General features: G+C 46.7%; 9 protein-coding genes and 2 non-coding genes across 11 annotated transcripts; 8 read left to right on the forward strand and 3 right to left on the reverse strand.

Moving 5' to 3' along the window:
• Positions 1–187: 187 nt before the first annotated feature.
• Positions 188–1,603, reverse strand: BO79DRAFT_205479 (uncharacterized protein; the record flags this gene model as incomplete). The annotated part of the gene is made up of 3 exons (XM_025681855.1): positions 188–860; positions 915–1,446; positions 1,495–1,603. 3 exons carry the CDS (start codon positions 1,601–1,603, stop codon positions 188–190), a joined length of 1,314 nt encoding a protein of 437 aa, XP_025533885.1.
• Positions 1,604–3,050: 1,447 nt separating this feature from the next.
• Positions 3,051–3,356, reverse strand: BO79DRAFT_161829 (DUF1772 domain-containing protein; the record flags this gene model as incomplete). The annotated part of the gene is made up of 1 exon (XM_025679041.1): positions 3,051–3,356. A coding segment is annotated over one exon (306 nt), but the record flags the coding sequence as incomplete, so codon positions are not given.
• Positions 3,357–4,707: 1,351 nt separating this feature from the next.
• BO79DRAFT_212126 (uncharacterized protein) lies at positions 4,708–5,228 on the forward strand. The gene is made up of 2 exons (XM_025683146.1): positions 4,708–5,045; positions 5,107–5,228. Exons 1-2 carry the CDS (start codon positions 4,772–4,774, stop codon positions 5,190–5,192), a joined length of 360 nt encoding a protein of 119 aa, XP_025533887.1. The 5' UTR covers positions 4,708–4,771; the 3' UTR covers positions 5,193–5,228.
• Positions 5,229–6,165: 937 nt separating this feature from the next.
• Positions 6,166–6,237, forward strand: BO79DRAFT_t262. The gene has a single exon. It is a non-coding gene; the product is annotated as a tRNA-Arg (tRNA).
• A 1,292-nt stretch (positions 6,238–7,529) lies between these two features.
• On the forward strand, positions 7,530–8,604 carry BO79DRAFT_233659 (cytochrome P450; the record flags this gene model as incomplete). Its single annotated transcript, XM_025684299.1, has 3 exons — positions 7,530–7,779; positions 7,847–7,913; positions 7,983–8,604. 3 exons carry the CDS (start codon positions 7,530–7,532, stop codon positions 8,602–8,604), a joined length of 939 nt encoding a protein of 312 aa, XP_025533888.1.
• Positions 8,605–10,303: 1,699 nt separating this feature from the next.
• Positions 10,304–11,674, forward strand: BO79DRAFT_161875 (putative MFS monocarboxylate transporter; the record flags this gene model as incomplete). Its single annotated transcript, XM_025679043.1, has 2 exons — positions 10,304–10,823; positions 10,890–11,674. The coding sequence occupies 2 exons, from the start codon at positions 10,304–10,306 to the stop codon at positions 11,672–11,674; spliced, it is 1,305 nt and encodes a 434-aa protein (XP_025533889.1).
• Positions 11,675–12,200: 526 nt separating this feature from the next.
• On the forward strand, positions 12,201–12,274 carry BO79DRAFT_t263. Its single transcript has one exon. It is a non-coding gene; the product is annotated as a tRNA-Val (tRNA).
• A 302-nt stretch (positions 12,275–12,576) lies between these two features.
• BO79DRAFT_183756 (thioredoxin-like protein) lies at positions 12,577–13,226 on the forward strand (the record flags this gene model as incomplete). The annotated part of the gene is made up of 2 exons (XM_025680284.1): positions 12,577–12,860; positions 12,963–13,226. The coding sequence occupies 2 exons, from the start codon at positions 12,577–12,579 to the stop codon at positions 13,126–13,128; spliced, it is 450 nt and encodes a 149-aa protein (XP_025533890.1). The 3' UTR covers positions 13,129–13,226.
• Positions 13,227–14,150: 924 nt separating this feature from the next.
• Positions 14,151–17,685, forward strand: BO79DRAFT_260603 (pyridoxal phosphate-dependent decarboxylase family protein; the record flags this gene model as incomplete). The annotated part of the gene is made up of 7 exons (XM_025686413.1): positions 14,151–14,312; positions 14,370–14,739; positions 14,798–15,166; positions 15,219–15,780; positions 15,843–15,951; positions 16,009–17,033; positions 17,088–17,685. The coding sequence occupies 7 exons, from the start codon at positions 14,151–14,153 to the stop codon at positions 17,683–17,685; spliced, it is 3,195 nt and encodes a 1,064-aa protein (XP_025533891.1).
• A 477-nt stretch (positions 17,686–18,162) lies between these two features.
• Positions 18,163–19,535, forward strand: BO79DRAFT_249068 (uncharacterized protein). The gene has a single exon (XM_025685754.1). The coding sequence runs from the start codon at positions 18,214–18,216 to the stop codon at positions 19,474–19,476; it is 1,263 nt and encodes a 420-aa protein (XP_025533892.1). The 5' UTR covers positions 18,163–18,213; the 3' UTR covers positions 19,477–19,535.
• A 224-nt stretch (positions 19,536–19,759) lies between these two features.
• BO79DRAFT_161908 (MFS monocarboxylate transporter) lies at positions 19,760–21,127 on the reverse strand (the record flags this gene model as incomplete). The annotated part of the gene is made up of 2 exons (XM_025679046.1): positions 19,760–20,894; positions 20,952–21,127. The coding sequence occupies 2 exons, from the start codon at positions 21,125–21,127 to the stop codon at positions 19,760–19,762; spliced, it is 1,311 nt and encodes a 436-aa protein (XP_025533893.1).
• Positions 21,128–21,910: the final 783 nt, after the last annotated feature.

A 21,910-nucleotide genomic window follows, 5' to 3' on the forward strand; every position in this document is an offset into this window, starting at 1 on the left:
CCCGAGTTGGTTAAATAGCAAGCGTCGAGTAGATGTGGGTCTCAAGGATCGAGACCATGAACTATATGTTAGAGCAAGTGCATGCTGGCAGAAGGTAGACGCATTATGTTGAAAACATTCTATATTGGATGTTAACCTCATCTATAATGTCCTGTCAAGCCCGCAAGATAATCAAGGAATAAAGTGACTATATGAACATCCAATCTTCACCCCACTTATAGACATATTCGATCCATCGTCGAGACGACCCTTCCATAGCTCGACGAGCCCAAATCTTCTCAAGCACCTTCAAGGCATTCGTCACATTGTGACAGCGCCATAGTGTCCACAGATGTCCAAGCACATCAGTAATGAGTACCCTTTGAGACATTGTTTGTGCCTCGGCGCCAATGACAAATGCAGGCCATAGGATGCCTTTGAGATGGACATCCGCGGGGTCCATGGATTTGAGATGGTGAAGGATCGAATCCAGTGAATTGCTGGTTCTCCCTTCGTTGAAAACATCGCTTTCGAAAGGAACTGGGAGAAGTTGCAGCGCGTATATCTCGACCGCTGCTTGCCAGACACAGGCAAGTTGATATCTTGGTTTCATGTAGTGAATTTCCGCACCCGCAACTGCCCACTTCATTGGAGAGAAGTTCCGCAGATGGGAGAAAATGGTGTCAATCAAATCCGGTGGCATTTCGTGAGAGCTCGAAGCAGCCGCATTCACGAGAGAAAGCACGTAGAGAAGGGTTGCGGGGCACCCGGTCCATGTCTGGGACTCAGAACGCTTCAAGATGTCGAGAGTAGGGGACATCGAGAAGAGCGGCTGATAAGGCTGTTTGGCCTTCACAAATGTCGACCCTATAATTTCAAAACTGTAACATCGCATTAGCGACCATTGCTGTATGGGACCCAGACTGGGACCTTACATCGCGTAGCTCGTGTCAAAGTATTGGCTCATTTGAGGCAAGTCAGCGGTCAATTCTCCATCCCTGAAGAGCGGGAGGGATAAGCCGCGTTTTGGCCTCACTTCTCTCAGTCCACGAAGATGGTACCTCCAAGTATCTCGTCCAGAATCCATGAGCTCGAACCATATGGACATTATCATGGATGCAATGACACCGTCCGGATTACTGAAGCGTCCCGCATATGCTTCGCTTCTCAAGAAGCTGAGAGTTCGCTGTTTGTGGTAAAGAGCATCGTGATATGATGGCAGCTGGTGAGGATGGTGCACCTGCTCAACCCATTGTGATATTTGTACTTCAGTTGGATTCGACATGTATGCCATAGACTTTTCGTTGCATTGAGCTGATGCGATTCGGAAGGCCTGATGTAGAGCTGCAACTGACACCACCGCGTGGCATAATCCCGGACATGATGGAATCAATCGAATGAACTCCTTGAACGGATTTGCCCGCTCAAAATCATATAGCACGTATTCCTGGCAACACTGTTGCTCAACTGATCTTCAATCAGCCAGTACTCAATTGGCTCAGGCACTCCACCTACAATAAGCAATATAGTCTCGCATTGACGGAGACAAATCCTGCAAGCCAGGATCATTCAGAACCTTGTTGATTGGGAGATGTTGCTCTTGACGTGGCACCTTCTTGCCCATTAATTTGCCGCGGCTTGCCACACTGTCTGTCCATCGCAGAGGCTTGTCTTTGCTGTATCCCAGACAGGGTTGCTCTGAAGATGTGCATTTGCCACAGATGGGGAGTGCTCGATCGCACTTGAGGCGTCGGCGACGACAGGTCCAACAAGGAACATCGGCACAGCTCGCAGCAGCAGTATTCATACTCATTGAATTCCAGAAGACTTTTGGTGATCGTAAGTAAAGTGAGAGTCCGAGTTCTTTGAACGTACGTAAGGGTACCGATCATAGATCACGCTATTCCTAGGAAGGAAGCCAAGACGCAAGCTTCCGCATTCGTCGAAAACGAGGGTCCAGCGGATATCTGGCACAACCAATGGAATCACACAAAAGGTCTCAATTGGAGGGTCGCATCAGGTGACCGCCCGTAGTCCTTGCAAGGGCGGACGAAAAGTACGACTCGGACCCATTGCAGTTGACAGGTGCTGAGGACAGGCGTAGTCATCGTCAATACAGATCAGCTAGCAGCAAGGGCCTGTCACTTTAATCAAGTGACATTGTACAGGCATCAGTTACTGCAACGGTAGACCTCTCAGAAGCAAGTGTCAGGGAGTTTTCCAGACTGTAAGTTGAATTCCAACTCTGGGGATGGTGTGTCTAAAGGTTCCATTATTCGGCGCACTTGCATTCTGTTATGATCCCTGTGTCGCGGTTCGAATTAATCCTGGTGACTATGAATCCGTTCGTAGTTGCACGGAATATCGCTGGGAAAATGAGTATGTATCTTAGCTTGCTCCCATCTCTGGGTCACCTCTCCATAGGGAATCCCTGAAACTCATCCAGATTGTCAGACATCTGTAATGATTTGTCGTGATTGTCTGTATGTAGCTGGTTACAGTCAAGCTAGGTACTTTCATAACCACCTTTTTTAAAGGAAGACTTCAGGTGTTCCGCTCATACCTTCAGCTTCTAAAGGTGACAGAACATGCATGCGATCTATCAAAGCAACTAGTATATTAGTAGATGCCAGAGCTTCCATTGAAAAAATCAATTTCTGAGAAACTTGGTTATGCAGCTCACTAGCAATCCTTCTTGAGGAAGCGGAAAGACAGCAGTGTCATTTATCTGAATAGATTCGCCAGGTTGACGGAATGGGTCAACACCGGAGCAGCGAGAGATCAGGAGTTAAGAAAATCTCGATCACGATGACCAATGACACTCGTTCCGCCAGTCTCGTGTGGTCACTGCGTAAACTGCAGTTTAGCCAGGAGGCCATGCCATATCTGGCCCCTAGATATGTGCTCGGAAAGCAACAAGTGGGCCCAGAAAGGCCTAGAAAGAGTTAAAAGCTTGAATATTCTTCTTTACAACAAAAAGTGTTATCCCAGCTGTCTGCCATAAGGATTACTGGCATAGTATCCGCAATCGAGATCACCCTCGAAAACAACAACACCGGCGCTCGCGAGCCCTACATCTTGGACACTAGGACCATTACACCACCAACAAGAGGAAACAAAATGTGAACCATATTTGCGAGCTCCCATTGACCAAGAGCCTGTTCAATCTCATGAGAATTGGGAGTAGAGGGTATTTTCTGCTTCATATTTGCCCACGGGAAAAGAACCCTCTCAGGTCCGCTGAGGAAGAGAATGGTGTAGGGTACAATGCACATACACGAAGTGGCGGCGGCCAGAAAAATGTTATTGTTTATCTTGTACTTCAACCACGCAAAACACCCTACCAAGAAGATTACCATAGGCATGCCAATTTTATGACATCAGTTGAACACGTTTAGCCATTGCTGCGTGGCTAAAACTGGAGAGGTCTTAGTGCGGCTAATTTCGAGGTGTTAACACCACCAGCAGAGAAATGCGAAGATGGCACCTGCATTCAGGCCAGAATTAGCAGTGAGATCGATTCAAAGGTCACACAATTATAAGGCCCGTTTCAAAAACAAAGGAGCTCATGAATTTACCAGAAACGAACGGGGAGGAGGTTGTCCCTGCTGTCGCGACCAGAGAGGTGATCTCAGGCATGGCTGCGATCAAGAGCCAAGATACTCTGAGCAAACAGTAGGGGGAAATTAGAGCAATTCTTTTGCCAGTTTATTGGTGATCTTTTATCGAACAGCTTTTAGTTGCGATAATCAGAATATCGTACTGGGGACCGCAGTACTGGTGGCCTGCGCCAAGACCCGCAGAAGCCGCAAAGGCCGAGGTCGTTAAACATAAAAGAAGACTAGCCGCTTCAGGTTGAGTTTTGAGGCTATTAGATGTTACGCTGTGATGCAGCTGGAGTCTGGCTTTCTTGGAGAGTGCTTGTCAAGGCTCAGGCTGGTGAGTGAGGAAGTACTGAAGGAGTCAAGAAGTCAAAGGGGAAATGACAAAGAATTACATAAATGAGTGGCTGGCTAATAGTTCTGGTATTGTGAAATTTGCCTTGCATAAAACACTTTATAGGCACATTAGGTGGCATTTAATCCTGTACATAGTATACTCGACAACGAACTAATCGCCGCGTCGGCCTTTTTAGCCTCTGAGTTCCCCGATCTCTATGACTAACCATGTTTAATAATTGCAGTTTTGTTATTTTTGAAGCAACTATAACCTGGTTTCGACTTCTTAGGGACCCTTCCTGAAGAAGTTCGCGGTGCAATGTTTCGTGGTTGGGCGAACTCAGGTGGGGCTATCTGTCGGAAAACAAGGTAGATCTAATTGCTACCATGTATGGTCCGCGTTTTAAACACAGAAGGAGATGTTAGTTACACGCTTTAGTAAGACCTAATTGATCAGACTTTCTTCCACATGTAATTTTGACCTCTCACTTTGATTTCATTTGACAAGGCACGGTAATCTGCTGGTCCACTTAGCCACTAGCTCAACGCTGGAAAGGACATTGGACAGTCCAGGGGCCTGTCGAATCAGTTGACACTTGCGGACAAAGGATGGCCTGATTGCGAGCTTGGCAGGAACCAACCCGCAAAAACAAGGCTGAGAAGACCCCGCCCTAATGACTGGACGGAAGGAATCTTGGACTCAACGGACAAATATGACTGCGAACGATGGTTCAAATAGCTCAATAAAGCCCCGGCTTGAACGAAGTTATGCCTGCATATGCCATCGGCTCGCACACCACCATTAGCTGACAACTTCCCCAGCAGTCGGTCACACCGCAGACAGCGCCGATACAATGTCGGGCCTCCTGAACAAACGCCCAGTCGCCAAGGCCTTCGCTGTTTTCACTGTCGGCGGATTCAGTACATACATGGTTTCCCGTTTCTTCAGCAAGCGCGCTTTCGCGGAGTCGCCGATGCCGACGCCGACGCCGAAGAGGGTCTTTGGCAAAGGGCCGGCTTTCGTGTACCTCCAACTTCATAGATCCAAGACTGTCAACCATAACACCAAGCGGCTCTGCTTCAGGCTTCCAGGCGGAGAGAATGCGCAAAGTGGTCTCGACCTTACCTGTAAGTTCGTGTCTGGTTTCTCACATCCTATGTTGATTATCGGCTTACAGGGATCTGTTAGCTGCTCTTCTGACCTTCTCCAAACCTGCCGGTAGCTGGCTACCTGTTTTGCGTCCTTACACACCGATCAGTAAGCCGGGTAAATGATCCTCTTTTTCGCTGATTGGTCACGCTTCCTCTGGCTGTTTGCTGTGCAGTGGCACAGGAGGAAGCCATAATTCAATATAAATCTGAAGGTTATTAGTAAACTTAAAATAATATTATAAATAATTGATAACTGTTCTTAAATTACTTATATTTTTTATTATATTATTTAATAGGGCAGTAAACCTTGCTATAATAAATCTCATAATAATTTTTATTATTATAAGTAATTAAGAACTAGTTAATAAATATTTAATAATTATTTCTAAATTAGAATAGTACTTACTAGACTATATTTAAATAAGTTAAATTTATTTTATGTTTGAAATTTTAAATATTAAGCTACTAGTAATACCAGTTCTATTTATATTAAAATTTATTAGTTTTTAATTGAAAAACTCATTTTAAAATTATTCTGGGCTCATTTCAAATATAATAACTAGTAAGTAATATATAAGAATTTAAAAAATTATTATACTGATATTCTGAGCAAGAACAGCTATAGTTACAGATATAGAATAAGAAATAATTAATAACAATATAATATAATAAGATATAAGTATAATAAAAAAGATAATATAATATGAAATTTTTTTTTATGTAGGTAACTAGCTTACTGAATTTTTATATAATAAAACTATTTATTAAGCCATTTTTGAGCCACACAACCCAAAAAATGAGCCCGGCTGATCTGTAACCTGAAGTTGTTCACCCCATTTTCTCTGACGGTCTGACCCCATGAGTGATTGGGACAAATATGGGGCTAATTCTAATTCAAAAGAACAACTGCTTTCAATCCATAAGGAAGAGAAAAGAATAATGTACTTGAGCATGATAATCACCTGGGGTGAATACTATTGTGATTGCTTAATATCAAAGATAGAATTCAGAAGAGCATTGGGAAAGACCGTATCGTATCGCCTTTGCCCCTTAGCTTGATATATTTAGCAAGAACTTTGATCATAACCCAACAGTTGGCCTGCTGGCCCAATGGTAAGGCGCTTGACTACGGATCAAGAGATTGCAGGTTCGAGTCCTGCGTAGGTCATTTTTTTGGTTCTCCCCAACCCGCACCTGGCCTAGCTCGTGTCGGAAAATCGGACAAAGCCAGGCAATAGAGAAACACTTACATTTGTTTAACAATCACAAGACCCCCCAAAAAACCTCGACCATGGCTGTTCATAGATTTGAGTAATCATTCAAGTTGCGAATAGCATCGTGCCTGTCAGTCTCGCGGTCTGGACCGACCTGCAATATACTAGTAATTTGCAGGGCCCCACCGAACGCCATTTTTGAAAATTTTCCATTTCGCCGGTAAATAATGAGCCTATTTGAGGAGTCAATAATCCGCACGTTGAGCGCTGTATTGAGTATGTGTGCTTATCCAGCGTGCATAACATACAGAACGTTTCAAATCTGCATTGGCCACATACCTCCGGGGGTTGAAGGTCGCATGAGAAGCTGAATGTCACGTTTCGATATTCCAAATCCACCTGTGCTTATACTATGCAATATAAGGCAAATATCAGGGAAAGTTCATTTGACATGTCATAGATACCCTCGTTCGTGTAAAGAGACTATATATCTATTTAAACATCCTTTGTGCTATCTGGGTTACTGGAACAACAACATCCGGAAGCTACCCTATAGTTCGATCACGTTTCCTGTTGTTTCGAGGCTCACATCATAGCAAAAGAGTCGTTAACTACCATGGCTCTTATGGGGGTCGTGTCTGGTTCAAGCAACTACGTGCTCCTCGGTGTTGCGATTGTCATATACTGCCTATGGTATGCGATAAGACAGTGGAGTAGCCGACACGTTCATCATCGAGAACCGCCACTGATTTCTTACTGGATACCAGGCAAGTGATTGTATTACAAATACTCTGATAATGCCCTTTCCAAGACATTGCTAATTTTGTTTAGGTGTCGGCCACACTCTCTCATTCCTCAGAAACACCGATAAGACCATAGAAAACTCCATGTAAAGAGCCTCCCAGAGCAAGAGCACGACTTCTAATTTTAACAGAGTCACAGGCCATATTTAGAAACCGAAGATGGCACCTTTCGCCTTCAAGTTGGCGGTCAATCTCTATATGTGGTCCAAGATGTAAGACTGATTTCTGAGGTTCACAAGCAAAACGAGTCTATGGGTAACAACCATTTTCTTGATACCATGATGGCAGCATCTGGTATCCCAGGCCCAACGAGAGCTCGTTTGTGGTCCTCAATCACTGCCAAAAGAACAGAGCCAATTCCTCGCTCGATCACCCAGAACGTACGAAGGGCTCTGCGATCACGGCCACAGAGTAACCCTCTCACTTTGAATATACTGGCACAGATGGATAGGACTCTTACGCCTTTGGCTGCCTCTGATCCACTGAGAAGATCTATTGCTGAGCCGCACGAGGTTTCATTCTTCAAATGGATTGTGGATGCCTTTATCGTGACCATCAGTGATGGTGCGATGGGGAAAGTATGTTTAGATATGTTTCCAGAGGTGGTGGACAACATGTTTCTCCTTCAGACGAATATATACGCCATCTTTACGAGACGTCCTAGGATTCTTGCCCCGAAAGCTTACGCTGCCTGTGACAAGCTAACACAGATTCTTGCCAAATACTTTGCTCTACCCAGAGAAGCGAAAATTGGCTGAAGATGAGATTCGCTCGGCAGCTGTTTCAGAGGAAGAGTTGGCAAAGATGTTTGTTTGGATTTATTGGGGGTGAGTTTATAGTTTCCTCATTATCCTTTGGAACAAGTGCTTGGAAAATTGTCACTAAACTAGATACAGCATGCTCGACAATCCATCCACTGTTGCATTTTGGCTCTTGTGCAGACTTCTTCATAATCCTGGTCTGCTATCAGTGATACGGGAAGAATGTGAAGAGTCATTCTTGAGAAACAGCCCCATTACGCCGGCCGACATCCCAGCACGGCTTGAGTGCTGTCCAATCCTCAAGGCCACATTTGAGGAAACCATGCGCATCCACTCCGGTCCACACATATTTCGCCATGTTTCTGAAGATACAGAAATTGGTCCCTATCTCCTAAAGAAGGGTTCTACTCTTCTCATCCCTTATGACCGCCTCCAAATGAGTAAATCCCATTGGGGTCTTGATGCGGAGGAGTTCAAATATCAACGCTTCCTTGACAATCCGGGACTAGCAAATTCAAGGTATTACCGACCCTTTAGTGATGGAATCCATCAATGCGGTGGCGTGGCAATGGCACCGCAACTTGTGATGTACTTTGTTGCTATTGTTTTGTGCCGCTATGACGTGGACGTACTTGGCGGGATTGGAAAGCACCCATTTCCTAGAATGGATACTTCGAGAGGAAGGGCGACGGTACCAATGCCCGTGGCTGATGATATGTTTCGCGTAACTATTACACCACGCAAAAGCACAATTTGATGCTAGGGACTTGCCGTCCCGTCCCAGGCTTCATGAAATGATATATAGCAGTTGCACTGGATGCCTTTGCCTATAATAAATCAAAAATCTTACGACTGCCCCTCATATTGCTTTATTTGGTGCGCTCTAGCGAGCCTAATATATGTTCATCATAGATGCAGAGACTAATAGGCGTCATAAGTAGAGGGATCAGCCAAATGTAAGCTGCCGAGACGCTTACCGAGCCTTCACTCCTAAATTTCCAACCCCGTCAGAGTTGTGACCCAATAAGATGTCACATAGTCATGCATATTAGAGGATATAAAGCGGTAATCTGTCAGGTTTCCCAGTAAGCACCAGATACCCCCCACATCTTCTACCTCGATAGTAATTCCGCTGACTCGTTCTATGAGGAAGTCTCAACAATACGTGCCTGAGGTTCCATTATATGTGAAGATTGGCTCCGATTGATCCATCAGGCCGGCCTGGATCGCGATAGAAGAGAAATTTGATATTGCAGAAATATCAAAGAAATCAGGAGGGTATCTTTGGTCTATGTCCGCGTCACCACCCCTCTCTTGCCATTATTCAGACCTAGTAATTTCATTGCTGAAGAACACCTTTACCCCGTACGACGCCCAAGCCTGGTAAATCCGACGTGGAGAGACGCTGCGTTTTATATTGTGCTTGGTACGTATGTGCCTAGTCCTATGCCCCCCGTCTTATATTAATAGGTTTTATGCGTTTAAGGCAGTAGGGAGCGAGTATTGGTCTGAGCAGGCGGATGGTCCGCTGCGTCGAGCGAAGTGACTGGGAAGTATGGTGAAAAGATGGCAGAATCGGTAATCGGTGAAATATACACATTTAAGCAATGAACCCTTTCTCTTAGCATAATGGATTGGTGAATCTGAAGTACATGTACTGTCGGTTTTACCCTAAGATCAATTCGTTCTATAGAGTCTGATGCATACTCGGGAAACACACGATTGAATGAGCGTCACGCCCGTAGGATTAGACTGAGCCAGTTGCGACTCCGAAACGTAATTTTGACTTCTGTGAGCACGTGGCTCTCTAGATAAATACTCCTGAGTTCTTTGAGCTCAGTACTCCTTCTTCGTCTGGTTAAAGATGTGGGTTAGATTCACCCCAGCGTCAAAATGAAAGCATACAATTACAGATGCTTTGCTGCAGGTCTACCTTTATTCAATTCTTTAAGCTCGATTGCCTCGCTGCAAAGTCTGCTTGAACAGCTATCTCGCATACCTACCTGCACGCTTCAGTACGATCGTCACCGCTGGTCCAATCAGTCACCGCTGCTGGGCGCAGATCATAGCCAATCTATCAGATGATCTGCCTTGCATATGATCTGCACGATCGACTTCAGGTTCCATCATGCTCATGGTGAACTTTAATTGGCCGGCAATCAATGGAGCTCGGCTTCGCTAGTCCTATAGCTATCCGTAGCTGCAGAATTATTGATCGGAGAAGCTGAATAACACTATCATGTGTAACCACATGATGACGACTATATCTGCTTTCTCAATCATTGCATGTTTGCGTTTATGGATTACTAAAATATTATTTGAAAGCTAGGGACAAAAATTATGAGTCTTCTGTTCACCGGTTTTTGGATCACGTATCCTCGCACCTAATATAAATTTTTCGCTCATAACAGAGCCTCAGTATCTCGGGAAGAAAGCCTTATTTTTCTTTCTTTGCAATGGAATCGAAGGAGTCTGGACGTTCCAGTCCCCAGCAAGACCAGCGCCATTCTGCTGCTGCTGCTAATTCTACTGCTCCGCCAAATGGAGGAGTCGCTGGGTGGTCAGCTGTGTTTGCCTCTTTTCTACTCTTCGCCACAACCTATGGTTACTCGTCTGCATATGGCGCCTTCCAGGCGTATTACGAGTCCGACTTATTGCGCTCCAGTTCCCCATCGCGCATCGCTTGGATAGGCACTATCCAAGGTTTTTTCATGGTCTCTACGGGCGTTTTTGCGGGGCCGCTTTTCGATCAGGGATACCTGCACTCCCTGATGACCGTCGGCTGTTTCCTAAACGTAATTGGATTCATGATGCTGAGCTTGTCTACAGAGTATTATCAAGTATTCTTATCGCAGGGCGTTTGTAGTGGCATAGGCTGTGGCCTGATCTACGTGCCCGCCTTGTCACTTGCTTCCACCCTGTTCACAACACGCCGCAGCATTGCCGTCGGTCTGTTGTCATCCGGGACCACTATTGGTGCGTTGTCCTGATCTACGAGTATTTCGATTCTGATGCAGTCTCGCTCACTTTGCCGATACCCAGGCGGAACCGTCTTCCCGATTCTCTTCATCCGGCTGCAGCCACGGATCGGCTTCCCCTGGACAGCACGCACCCTGGCTTTTATCCAGGTGGCTTGCTCATGTGTCGCCGTCCCGCTGTTGATAGCCACTACCAATCCAAAACCCAGTCCGCCACGCCGGCTCATCCACTGGCATGCACTGAAGGAGTCGAGTTTCGACGCCTATGCAGTAGTGAACTTCTTATTCTTCGTGTCCTACTTCGTCCCGCTATTCCTCCTGCCTTCCTTTGCCCAGTCCGTGCTGCACACTTCAATGGACCTGAGCGTCTATATAGTGTCGATATTCAACGCGAGCTCCAGTATCAGCCGTGTCGTTTGCCCTCTGCTAGTTTCTCGTTTTGGTCCCAGCAAGGTTCTGTATACCAGCATGGCTGCTTCAGCCGTTATTCTCTTTGGCTGGACGGGCGTTCACACCGTCGCCGGATGTGTTGTCTTTTCTGTCTTCCTCGGCGTTTTCACTGGCAGCTTCCTCGCCGTTACTCCGGTTCTGATGGCTCATCCGGTCATTTCGCCTACTCCATCGGTCATTGGGACCCGTATGGGCATGCAGTGGTTTGCTGTTAGTTTGGGTGCATTGATCGGTGCGCCTATCGGTGGTGCCTTGGAGGGGCATGGCGGAAGCAACGGATTCTTGGGGATGCAATTGTTTAGTGCGTTGGTGATGGCTCTGGCATCGGCAGTCCTGCTAGCACCCATGAGGGCGATTTGGCGATATGATCACGCCCAACGAGAAAGCGGCGTTGTCTAGTTCGTTTTTGATGACTGCAGGGGTCAAATGACAATCAACGGCGGTAGTAAATATTCTCTTCAGGGTTGAATGTATATTGGACTTGTTATTTTTCAGTAGAAATACATATATATTTATATATATATATAATTTCAAAAAAAAAAAAAAAAAAAAAAAAAAAAAAAAAAAAGGAAAAAGAAAAAAGAACCTGGTGCGATTCACTGCCAATAGGGGATATTGACTTGATTGCCTCTCGACAAACCCAGTAGTAGTATATATTTTCCGTACCGGAACATTGAAGTGGGAACGGTCAAGAATGACAGGAATGAGTTACCACATTTAATCCACGACTACTATGACACAAGCTGACGACAGCAGGTGTATTCTATATTCGGGCTTCTTGGGACACAGAGCTATCAAAATCTTGGCTTTAACAATACGGACTACTTAGTTGGTATTATTTTTCTGCTTCTGATTGATCGTTTCGACGTAAGGAAGGGGATTTTGCCTCTTCAAACTAAATACTGTGACAGTATTCAACAAGCATGGCCGGATGGTGTAGTTGGTTATCACGTATCGTTAACACCGATAAGGTCCTGGGATCGAGCCCCAGTCTGGTCATTCTTTTTCTTTCCCAATTGTTTTTTCCCCTTCCCGTCAAGTAGGACGTGATCGTCCTTGCTGGACCACTCAATCTTTTCGAATTTGAATAAATTCTACGTTCTACCACCACTTTGTGATCGCCTCCTCACTTTGTCAAACTAGCCCAGCTATCATCATTTGAAGAGACAAAACATGTGATCCTCATCATCTTCTCTTTACAAACTTCCGGCAGAACCCCCACCATATACCCTTCACCGCCCGCCCACTTACAGAAAAACTGTCATTTTTATTTTTAGTACACCCTTACAAGCCCAGCTGAAATGCCCATCCCCTCATCATTACTCCGCATCTACACCCAAATATTCAAGCCTACAAAGCCCATAAATATGCCACTCATCTCCAACTTCCAGCTCCCCGCCTCGGCGAACCTCCTTGAGGTCCCCACCGACAAGAAACTATTCCTTGCCTTCGTGTCCTCCGCAGACCCGGCTACCGGACAAGCGTGGTGCCCGGATGTCCGTGCCGCATGGCCTAAGATTGAGGAGGCGTTTTCGGGACAGGAAGGTCCCCAGGTTGGTGTTGTTGAGGTTGGACAGAAGCCAGAGTAAGATATACCCTATTCAATTCTCTACTATTTATCTATATATGCTTCGAATGAGTCGGTTCTTGCTAACTTCACCCGCCTTACTTTCTCGGGGTATTGTAGATGGAAAGACCCACAGAACGCCTACCGGACAAGATGGAATGTGAACAACATTCCTGCGCTGGTGCGGTATGAGTCTGTTAATGGAGAGGTTGTGGAGACGGGAAGGCTTGTTGAGGGGGAGATTCTTAACCAGGAGAAGTTGAGCGAGTTTATTGGTTCGAGGTGAGGGGGTTGCATGTGTATTACAGTATGATGATATGGATGTTTTAGACAGCGATGATCTATTTGAATGTGTAGTGATGCATTTGTCTTGGTTGCGGCAAGAGTGTACTATTGCATGTCACGTGTCACGTATGGACTTGGCTAGGGATATGAGTATCCAGGTAGCCGACCAGAACTGCTCAGTTAATATGGTATGGTGATACAATCGGGTATAAGCAGCAGAGTAAAGAATTCTTATCTGGCAAATTCACGGATATTGAGTCCGAGACTGGTTTCTGAAGGGAAGCGTTGATGCGCCCTGCCGCGAACAACGCAAATGTTCATTTACAGCACAGCAAGGTCGGACCAAATAATGCCGATACCATGACTTAACTACAGAGGAATAAATTGGCTATCGAGAAGAAAATAAACAAACTCCTATTTGCGCCCACCTATGCATTGTGGTAAATGCTGCATGATTACCTCATCTGGCCAGTGTTCCACGGTACCATGAGACAAATTGACGTAGGGTAGGTCAAAACACTTCTGTCTGAGGAAAGGACCGCAACCTTAATCCAGTTAAGATATGTAATTAAGGTTACATGCGCACGCGCCAGGAACTACGTGCATGTCCGTATAGTAGGATGTAATTAGGGCTAATTGGGGGCCAGAAAGGCGGAACAAGGGATGTCAGGACATGGGGAGGGATATTCTTGATGAGCATGATGCTGAAGATGGCTTTTTAGAAGGAATGTGGTCTTGAATTACTCGAAGAGATAATGTACACTGCCTTAATGACGCTGTGAGTGCACTGCGTGACATTCCAGTGTGGATATTCTCCACGTAAGAACAGGTTCCGGTCGGCAGTGTTACATTCACCCTCAGCTTGGCGATTTCTCTGCTCGATGCTGGCACTCAAATATGTTTGTTCAGTATTCAGGAAAAAGTGATAGAAAAAAAGAAGAAAACTTCACGCGAGAGGCTAAGGCTTGTGATCGTGAAAACTGTCTACATTGACCTGCTATACCTAAGGTCTTTCTCTCAACCATGTCGGCCGGTACTCCTGAGCAGCGTGATCGCAATCACCAGATTATCAGCTCTTATTTTATCGGTCCTAAGGCGGGAAACCTCGAATACTTCCAGAGAAATATCGAAACGATACTGGAAGAACTGAAGAATGCTAGATTGGCTTACTTTCCCAATGATAAAGTAAGTAGCTAAGCATAGGCCACACGACTTGTCGAATGGGGAGCTAATACGCTAAAGCCATTCATACCGGAAGATGTAAAGAACAAGGAACTGTACCAGTTGATTATGAAGAACTTCAGCGAGGTGGTACAAAAAGTCGCGCACCTGATGGGACAGCAGTCAATTCCGTTCTGGTCACCTAGATATGAAGGACATATGTGCACCGACATGACCATGCCAGCTCTTCTGGGCTATTTCATGACTATGCTGTACAACCCGAACAATGTTGCTCTAGAAGCAAGTCCTTTCACGACCTACGCGGAGATTAAAGCCGGAGAGCAGCTTTGCGAGATGTTTGGGTACGACGTTGGCCCCAATGCTTCGCCCCGGGGATGGGGTCACATCACTGCTGATGGGACAATCGCCAATTTAGAGTCTATCTGGGTGGGTAAGTATAGGCAGCCCGTGCGACTTTCGTGATGGGAGATTACTGAAGGAATTACCAGCCCGCAACCTGAAATACTACCCATTATCGCTCTACCTTGCTATTAAGAGAGGAAAACTACAGTTCTTGACTGGCAAGTTCGAGATCGAGAACTGTCAGGGCGAGACCAAGATATTTAATGAGATGACCGCATGGGAGCTGCTAAATCTTCGGCCTGATACCGTGCTTGGCATTCCCCAGCATCTATATGATCATCATAATATCTCCAATGATTTTCTGGACAAGGTGATGGTGGATTACAATATCCAAAATATTAGTAAAAGCCAACTGGAAGAGGATTTCCTGGAAACTGATGTTACCAACGACGTGAAGTTCCCATTCAGGTACATGGTCGGAAAGACTCGCCATTACTCTTGGCCCAAAGGCGCCGGTAAGTGGGCCCCAATCTTTGATTGCGCTAGAGCTCACTGTGAATGGAATAGCAATCGCTGGTCTCGGCTCCGACTTCATGTATGGAATCAAAGTTGACTTAGAGGCGAGACTCGACATCGAGGAACTACGAAAGGAACTTCAAACCTGTTTCGACGAAAAGCGACCCGTGTATGGGGTTGTTGCTATCATGGGATCAACTGAAGAAGGTGCTGTCGACAACCTGAAGGAGATTGTGAAGATCAGGGATGATTTCGAGAAGATGGGAATGTCATTCTTGCTCCACGCCGATGCGGCATGGGGTGGGTATTTCGCCACCATGCTGCCGAGAGGTAAAGAGCTAGAGCAACAAGCTGAAGATCTTAAGAGCCAAACGACTTCCAAAGGTTTCGTTCCAAGTTTGACCCTAAAAAGGCAAACAGCTGAGGACCTCAAAGCCCTCAAACACGTGGACTCTATTACAGTTGACCCACACAAAGCCGGTTACGTTCCATACCCGGCAGGCAGCTTGGTGTACCGGGACGGCCGAATGAGGTTTTTGGTTACTTGGACCAGCCCTTACCTTTCCCAAGGAAATGTAGACTCCAGTATGGGAATCTTCGGCGTTGAGGGAAGGTGAGTAAAGCTTTGCAGCGCTGAGTCGTGTCGGCTTTCCTATGAGACTAATGTTCGCGCAGTAAGCCAGGAGCTGCAGCAATGTCGACGTGGCTCTCAAACAAAACCATCGGTCTCGATCAATACGGCTATGGAGCACTCCTTGGAGAGGCGGCATTTACCAGTGCTAGAGTAAGTAATTTAACCTCAAGTAGGGGCCAGGACCTTCGGCTAATAACCACAATCTAGTTATCAGCGTACTGGGCCGCGATAGGAGATGAAAATGACACCCCTGATAGGATGTTTATCTGCGTTCCCTTGAATCGACCGCCCGCAGAGAATGGAAATGGTTACTTCTCCACAGAAGCAAGAAAAGAAAGGGACCTCATTCGAGACAAGATTTTGAGAAAGTCAAATGACGATATTGCTGCAGCAGACGAGGATGGAAAGCTGATGGAATTGCTCCGCGAGTTGGGATCAGATTTGAACATCAACGCCTTTGCTCTGAACTGGTTTGATGAGTATGGAAAACTAAACGAGGACCTGGAAGAAGCAAACAATCTCATGAAGAGGGTTGTTGACAGGTTCTCTGTTAATTCCTCAGATAGTAATCCGACCACGCGACCGCTATACCTGACCTCGACGGAATTCGAGCCTGAGTTGTACGGCGAATGCGCACAAGAATTTATGCACCGACTAGGAGTGAAGAAGATGCCACAAAATCTGTTTGTCTTGCGAAACGTCGTCATGAGCCCCTTTCCTACGGATATGAAATTCATCGATGAGTTGATGCGAGAGTTCAAGAAAGTTGTTATGCAAGAGGTGATTGTCAGTCGGGAACGCAACAAACAGGGCCGTCAGCAGGCATCGTTCCTTATGCAGGGTACGGATGAGGTATTCCTGGTTTACCAGCCCTCATTCCATGAAGCGACTAAGAAGGAGCAAATCATTGTGACCGCTGATATTTGGCACAAAGACGATTACGTGAGCTTGAAAAGAAGCGGGAAATACAAGCAGATAACCTTGGAGTCACATCACAACATCAACCTTGAAAAGAAGTTGAAACTATTGGCATGGAAGAGTTCAAGGCCACTGATGACAGAAAAGGGGAAGAAAGAAGGTCAGGATAAAGATGAGGATCACAATATAGGCGAAGCAGAGCCGGAAGTTCCTGAAGAAGAAACTCTTTCCTATTTTCCACACTTCCACGACTGTCCGGAAAAGCTAGATCGTCGATTGTTCTTCCTCGGACATATTTACGCAGATGGACACAGGTATATCGCCCCACTTGATTATTCCCAGGATCCAAGAAGCTAACATTAGGGTAGGAGGCTGTATACGGGTGTGACACTGAAAAGAATTGTGAAGAGCCGACCTCTCAACCTACAGCATCGGGATCATGATTATCCTCAGAGCTTCACACCATTCTACCTTTACGGGACTGAAAATCAAGCTCACATCAGCCACATGATGCTCCGCGCCCCCAACGCGTCGCTCACGGCAGACAGTGTTCATTTTGATCAAGCAACCAAAGACAAGATCAAAGATAATCTAGATCACGGGCTTATTCTAGGTTTAATAGATTATCCTGAAGCAGCTATGCAGCCAATCCATGAGCCTCTGCCTGATAAATTCTTCTTTCGCAAAGGCTCGCAAAATCTGCGGGTGAAGGTGTGGGAAGATCCATTGAATGCTTGGACAGAGGGTCCAGGCTTACTGAACAACCTTGGCAACGCCATTGCTGAAGGTACGATGAGTCTGGGTAACGAAGTGCAGGTGGATGCAGAATCCGTTAATTATGACCCCAATGGATCGGTGCCGCCTGACCCTAGCGGCTGGCAGCAAGAGTTTGATGCAATCGGAAGTGTGTTGAACACAAATTGGCCGGCTGAGTTGACTGTGCGAGAAAAGGGGTTACCTAATTGATGTCTGGGACCGGTCCTGTCGCTCTCTATGCCCCCAAAGCAATACATGACCTTGAGGCTTATATGTCTCAGTAAACTATAGCCAAGAATTAACCCTACAAGACAATCTTCCGTGAAGTGGATCAGAAGTATTTCAGCCATTCTCCACATACCTTGCCAAGTAGTGTAGAGAACCGGGGTTCATAAGTGTTAAGCAGTCCTCAAGCCCCAAAATACGTTAAGTTTCCACATGTATACGTGATCATGTACTAAGAAGTAGGTTGGTCGATTGTACATGAAACACGATTCACTGAATCATGTCACAGCACTTGATGTCGCATCTATCATACTTCATCAATACTCACGTGAACGATAATGCACTTCTGGCATGTATGGTCCACCCTAGCACTTCTTTTCCATGGAAATCCAAAAATACATTCTAGATTTAGATTCTCTCTAATCTTATCAGCTCGGTCTCACATTGTCCTAAGCTGCTTATCAAAAACCATACTCAGAAATATCATAAACAGTCGCCTAAAGGATACGTATCATGCCACCACCACCCACCAATGACCCCGCCCGGGTCGCCAACATCATGCTGTCGTGGCACTCACTCGATCTCGTCTCCTGTACCACCCTCCAGACCCTGTGGGCCGGGTACGGGCACATCTGCGCCCTCACCGCCCTCGCCACCACCGCCGAAGCGGCGGAGCATCTCGGGAAGCTCTGCGGAGTGGATTCAAGAGCCGCGGGGAGCACTTTTCCTCTAATTTTGAAGCTCATTTCACCGCCTCGCAAAGCAGCGGGTAAGGAAGATGAGGGACATCTCCGGAAGATGCTGAGTTATGAGGTGGAGCAATACTTTTACAGTGATGTAGTCCCCCGACTAGGGGACGATATTGCTGTTGCTAAATGTTTGGCGTCGACGCGAGACATGCATGGAAAACAAGGTGAAGAGGAACTTCGTGGCTTGATGGCGACGATCATGGTTGATTTGCGGCCGGCATTTCCGGTTGCGGGGGAGAAGAGGAGCGTGTTGAGTCGTGTGCAGGTCTATGGGGCGCTGGATTGGTTGGCGCGGTTCCATAGTCGGTCGTGGGGGCTGTTGTCTGACGACAGGAGACTGGATGGGTATTTTTTGCCGCCGCTTGAGGAAGCGACGAGGAGGCGGGGCCAGGGGAAGACGGAGACAGGGAATGCGCTGTGGCTTAACGGGGGGTACACGTATTTGGCGACCCGCCGGAAGGAGTACGATTCTCTTGTTGAGGATACAGACTCGGAGTGGTTCGATATCTTGTGTACAGCCTCAGATGGGTCTTCTCAATCCGTGGCTGAGATGGCTGCATTGCTCTTGACACCCTGTGGAAGGCAGATGGAGTCACTCATCCATGGCGATGTTAAATCGGAGAATCTCTTTACAACAAGCAAGGGAGATGAAGTAGCCTTCTTTGACTTTCAATATGTCGGTTTAGGTCTGGGAGTTTGCGACCTGGCTAAACTCTTCACATGCTCAGTTCCACTGAAAATGCTTGTTGACGATGAGGACGACTTGTTACCAGAGCAACTGGAAATGTGTGAAGGTGAGCGAACTTTGCTGGAGCATTACCATAGGATGTTGCTCCAGGATAAAGGAGAGCGCTGGTATGATTGGGAAACCTTTGTACGACACTGGGAGACAGCTCTAGTGGACTGGTGCAGGTTCCAGGCTTCTTGGGGGTTCTGGGGAAATACCGAGTGGCTTGAGGCTCGTGTGAGGTTTATTGTCGAAGAACAGGGGTGGAGGGAATGGCTACTTCGGAGCCTTAGCTCCTGAATTTTGAAAGCGAGGTAGAGATAGACTTCCATAAATCAAGTGAAGATCCGGACCAGCAGGACTGGGGTTGCGATCACAATTATTCCTCGATTTTATTAGAATCATCTATTCTTCTTTCTTCCGTAATATCGACATGGTCCGGGCTCAGTAATCTTAAACATCACAACACGGGCTTACTCCTCTATAATGCCATATCGGTCGACAATATTCGTTGCTAGTTCTGCCTCATCACCACCCAAAACTTCCCTGTGGTGTATAGTTTTTCCCTCTTACTCAATGGGTCTCAAATCTTCCAACCGCCACCTTGCCGCCACAGCATCACCCGCAGAACAACGAAACAGATCGTCCCAGCAGCAACAAACATACCACTAAACAGCTGAGCCTTCCAGAAAGAACCCTGCTCCAGATCCAACAGAAGGGAGGCAATGGGAGTACCAATGAGGAACCCGCACCCAGCAAACATGAAGATCATGCCCAGACGCGTGCCCACAACACCCAGGTTCGGAGACATGCGTGTCAAGATAGACGGTGGCAGGGAGACAATGGCACCGGAAGCGTATCCATATAGACATGTGAAAACGACAGCCCCACTCACGTTGCGGACAGCAATCCACACGAATGCCAGAATAGTCGCAAGGAGACTAATAGGAACCAGCGTGTTCAAACCACCGATACGGTCTGCCATGAGGCCTGGGGTGATGCGGCCTAGAACGGAGGTAGCGTTGAGGACGGCGAAGATGTAGAATGCCAGGCTGCTGTCGTTGTGCAAGTAGTAGGTGAAGTAGCTTTGAAGGTAGAAGAAGGGAAAGTAGAGTCCCACGAAGCAAAAGAAGAGGCCGAAGCTGAATATGAGGAAGGGTGGCTCTTTGAGGGCAGCGAGGTCCAGTAATGATCTGCTCTTCGTTGGTGGTGGTAAACGCCGCCTCAATACCAGCAATGAGATTGAGAGTCCAGCTAGCGCTACGAAGCCGATGATGCGTGTTGTCCACCCGAACCCTACCCGGCTGATCAACTTGTGGTACATTATGGGGTAGACCACCGCCCCGATGCTGCCTCCTGACGCTGTTATTCCGGTGGCAAGGGCGCGACGTGAGGTGAAGTAGGTGGCGACGATAGCGATGCTGGGTAGGAAGAGAAATGCGCAGCCGATACCCACTGTGATGCCGTGGGCAAGGAAGAGCTGATAGTACTGGGTTGAGAGCGAGGTCATCATCAGGCCGAAAACTACCATGAAGGTTCCGAAGGCGATCAAGCTGTGCAGGAAACCTTTGTCAAAGACAGGACCCACGATCACTCCAACCAGAAACAGGACGAAGCCTTGCACAGTGCCGATCCAGGTGATGGCTGAGGATGAGTAGGTGGGGATTAGGTCGGACTGGTAGTAGCTCTGGAATACTCCGTAGGCGTTCAGGATGCCCCTGAGATATGAGTTGGTTGGCGTTATGGGCTATGTCTGAACAAATCCTTTCACTTACCACGAGTTGAAGAATAGAAAGAATGCTCCCACGACTTGTAGCCATGCCGTCAAGCCGCCATCAGGAGGTGGAAGGGGAACCGTATCCACCGGCTCTGTGGTCGTCTGCTTTTCTGCCTCTGAAGAACCAGAACTACCTGTTATATTACCTGCCGGAGGGCGGCATTTGACATGCATATTGGTGGTTTGGGTTAGAGACATGACCTTTGATTTTGAGAGCCTTGCAACATGCATTAGAAGATGTAACATTATGCTTGCTACTTCAACGTCAATTATAGAAGCCCATCCAAGCTATCATCAAGTACATTTGTCATCTCTGAGCTGTCTATCGGCGCTTCGGTCTTTGACTCGCAGTATTACTTTTGCTGGTTTGTAATCATGAATTATTGCGTGACAGGGTACCGGGTCGTCCATGGACCTATAGCCCATGCAATACCATAAGACCTGATACGAAGCAAGTGCCAATGAACAATAGGTTGCCTAAGAACCCACATAGTTTCGTGAATCTCGAATAGTCGATTTCAAGGCTATCGGGCTGAAAGCGGGCGGCAGGATCACATCCTCGCCGTACTGGTGGAGCCTAGCGTCAAAGATGACCCTAGAGCGGCAGTTTTATTGGCTCGGATATAAGCTGACTGAATAGGCAGGTAGTGCCTTGGACAGTAATTGGTGTGTATTAGAGATTGATCTATTGTTCTATAAGCGCTATCGCTAATTGTGGATCTTTAATTTTATAGTTAACGAACTGCCCTATCGGATTTCAGTACTAGACCCATTACCGTGTAGGTGGGTAAAAATGGTGCTTTCTGTTGGCTGGTCTCGGCAAGGCTTAGATTCGACACCATGGAAGAGATTGAAGAAAGTAGAAAGAAGTAGCCAAGAGAAGTTTAGCTGTCATTTTTGATACAGTAAAGCGTTGTTGTCCTTAATATCGGCGCGTTCAACGCAGAAGCAATCCGT

This window comes from Aspergillus costaricaensis (assembly GCF_003184835.1).
Source record: "Aspergillus costaricaensis CBS 115574 unplaced genomic scaffold BO79scaffold_66, whole genome shotgun sequence".
In the NCBI taxonomy this organism is placed as follows: domain Eukaryota; kingdom Fungi; phylum Ascomycota; class Eurotiomycetes; order Eurotiales; family Aspergillaceae; genus Aspergillus; species Aspergillus costaricensis.